This window comes from Anopheles aquasalis, chromosome 2 (assembly GCF_943734665.1).
Source record: "Anopheles aquasalis chromosome 2, idAnoAquaMG_Q_19, whole genome shotgun sequence".
Taxonomy (NCBI): domain Eukaryota; kingdom Metazoa; phylum Arthropoda; class Insecta; order Diptera; family Culicidae; genus Anopheles; species Anopheles aquasalis.
This window is the reverse complement of record NC_064877.1, coordinates 65,675,647-65,678,146: the sequence shown is the minus strand read 5'-3', so window position 1 is coordinate 65,678,146 and position 2,500 is coordinate 65,675,647. Positions and strand designations below refer to the sequence as shown.

The 2,500-nt window shown below is 47.4% G+C and overlaps 1 protein-coding gene across 6 annotated transcripts in view; it reads left to right on the top strand.

Annotated features, from left to right (window-relative positions):
- Positions 1-2,500, top strand: part of LOC126570440 (probable G-protein coupled receptor 158) — a 49,821-nt gene that overhangs the window by 44,502 nt on the left and 2,819 nt on the right. For 3 of the 6 annotated variants that reach the window (XM_050228185.1, XM_050228182.1, XM_050228183.1), the window contains exons 11-12: positions 1-3; positions 2,241-2,500. The exon at positions 1-3 is cut by the window's left edge and continues 18 nt beyond it; the exon at positions 2,241-2,500 is cut by the window's right edge and continues 2,819 nt beyond it. In XM_050228185.1, coding sequence (XP_050084142.1) covers positions 1-3; positions 2,241-2,405 — 168 coding nt within the window. In that variant the 3' untranslated portion in view covers positions 2,406-2,500. The remainder of the gene's footprint in view (positions 4-2,240) is intronic. The other 3 variants (XM_050228186.1, XM_050228184.1, XM_050228187.1) reach the window with 2 other exon arrangements.

Genomic DNA, 2,500 nt, shown 5'->3' with positions numbered 1-2,500 from the left:
AAGGTAATTTTTAATCCATTTCCAATTCAGCCAAAATTTATTTTTACAAACTGTCTTCCGTTTGGTTCGCTTCCACGGTTTGGTATTGGGGTTGGCGCGAAATGGGCCGAGAAGGGCAGAACAACTGCACGAGGGGAGTAATAGTGATGATAAGGAAGCATCTAATAGGTGCGGTTAGGATAGGGTTTGACTAGGCACTTCGTCGAGGGGTGTTTTTACCCTTACTGGTAACAACGTTGCGTGAACGAAACTCTAGTCAGATTGTAGGGTACGATTACAGAATTCTGCAAAGGTTGCCATACGATCGAGAGGGGAATACTTTACTTCATTTGCATATAGATAGAACATCGAAGCAGATTACTGCTGCTGCTAAAGCTGCTCGGTAGCCATGCCTTATCGTAGAATCTGTTTTTGCCCCTATGAGAGTATGTCCGCATTTATTGGTGTTTTGGTTACATTTTGAAGAAAACTTCTATAGACAAAGTAATGGGTTTCAATTGAGCTATGCTTGAAAAAGCTGAAGCTAGCTCATTCTAGAACATTGATTGAACATTTTTCATCTCATCCCTATACGGGGTGTTTTAGCAATTATTTTTATCATTCGAGTTCCTTCACCAGGCATCCTGAAGTCTGTAAAATTGAAGCAACCAGTATGGTTCGAGCAGTGAGGTTCAAGGTTATGTTGCTGATGCTGTGCCGCTTCATTTTCAACACGATTCCCTCTATCACTCCGCTCCATTATCATCCATTACGTTGGTGGAAAATATTTCACATTCCAACCATCCGAATCATACCACTCTCCCAGTTCACGGTGTCCCTGGGTGACACACAAGGTGAAATTAATATTGACAACCTTATCCGCCTTCGAGCGACAGGAGGCGAACCGGGAACGAAGAATCCCAATTCGTTTCGGGGACGACGTTTCCAGTGCCGATCCGCACTGTAGGCTACCCCGTGGCTGTTTTGTTCAACGTTCGGACGTTCCGAGTGCCGTTTTCGCTCGTGCTCGCAATTGACAATTAGAAGTGCGTACTGCTATGAAGCCCTTGGCATGCACTTACTCCAGGCTGCTGCTGATGTTGCTCTTGCCGCTGCTACCACTGCTGACGACGACGACGACGATGAGGACAGCGCTAAGGATTTCCCATCTGTCACTGGTGCTAAAGGCACGTTTTCCGATGGCTTCGAGGCCGAGTTGAGGGATGTGCTGTGCCCCACTTTATCACCTACGCCCCAAAGCGGATGAAGGGAAAGATCGATGGTTGGTCTGAAGGCACTCCTACCACCCTGTCTCGGTCCATCGCGGGATGCTTTCAGTAAATTTATAGGCATTCCATTGTTGACCTCAATTATTTATATTTTTTCCTCCCTCATCATCGCTATTGGCAGCAGCAGCAGCAGCAGCCGCAGCAGAGTACAGATAAGGTACATCCGACAAACCTTCCTCACTCGTCCGGTCCCTCCACCGGTCTTTCCCTGGCCCATGATCACGTCGAAGGGCGGGATCAATCGATGAATGATTTTTCTTCCCCGTAGCGAAGCACATCGCTCACGTGGAGTTGCGTCGATGCCAAGGTCGTCAATCAAGAGGGAAATCTTTACGGGATTAATTGTTTTTTATTCCCGGCACTCTCGCTTACGGTGCTTCGTGCTCCGTAGTCGATTACAGCCCTCTCCCTTTTTGTAGGGCAATTACTCTTCGCTCTCTCAAATGAGAGTAATAAATGTGATTTGTTTCATTGTGGAGACGAAAACAAGCAAACGATTAATTATTTTGGGAATGTTTTCTTCGGTTTTTTTTTTCGTGTAAGATATGGGGCCAAGAAAGTTGTGTCGGAGTGTGGATAAGATCTCTTTGTTTATTCATCCCTTTTCAAGAACTTTATTTAAAAATACATTGAAACCCAAGCTAAGGTGCTTGGCATTACAATATAGTGTTTGCTAGCCATTTTTTGGGCAACCATTTCGCGCTTTTTTGTTTAATCGCAGCTTAACTAATTCTTGCTTGCTGGCGCGCGCGAGAGTGGCGCGTTTGAAAACGCAAATTAGATGGTAGAAGCTGATGCTTTGGTTTATTTGTTGCAAGCGGTTGTTTTTTCAGCTAGTTCTAGACACGAAACGTAATGCAAAATGCAAGAGCGACTGGAACAGTGGCTCCAAGGCGATTGCAGTCTCGTTTTAATGCCGAGTGTGCTCGGTCGTTCCGCTTCTCCGTTCTGTTTTTTTCCCTCCGTTCGCAGGCACTAAGCGCCAAACATCGCAACAATCGTCCAGCGGTGAGCGAGGTCGAGGTGACCGAAGCCGAACCGTCCCGCACGCCGGAAGACAGTGTGTGCAGCGTCGAGGGTCCAACCGACACCGGCACCGGAACCGGCGAGATTTCCGGCATCTCCAGCACCAAATAGCCATCATCGTCCGGAGCGTCCTCGTCAGTGGTGTCGTCGGTACCGCAAGCTGGCCGGTCACGCTACAAGGAGTACAACTTTTGAGCCGACCGCCA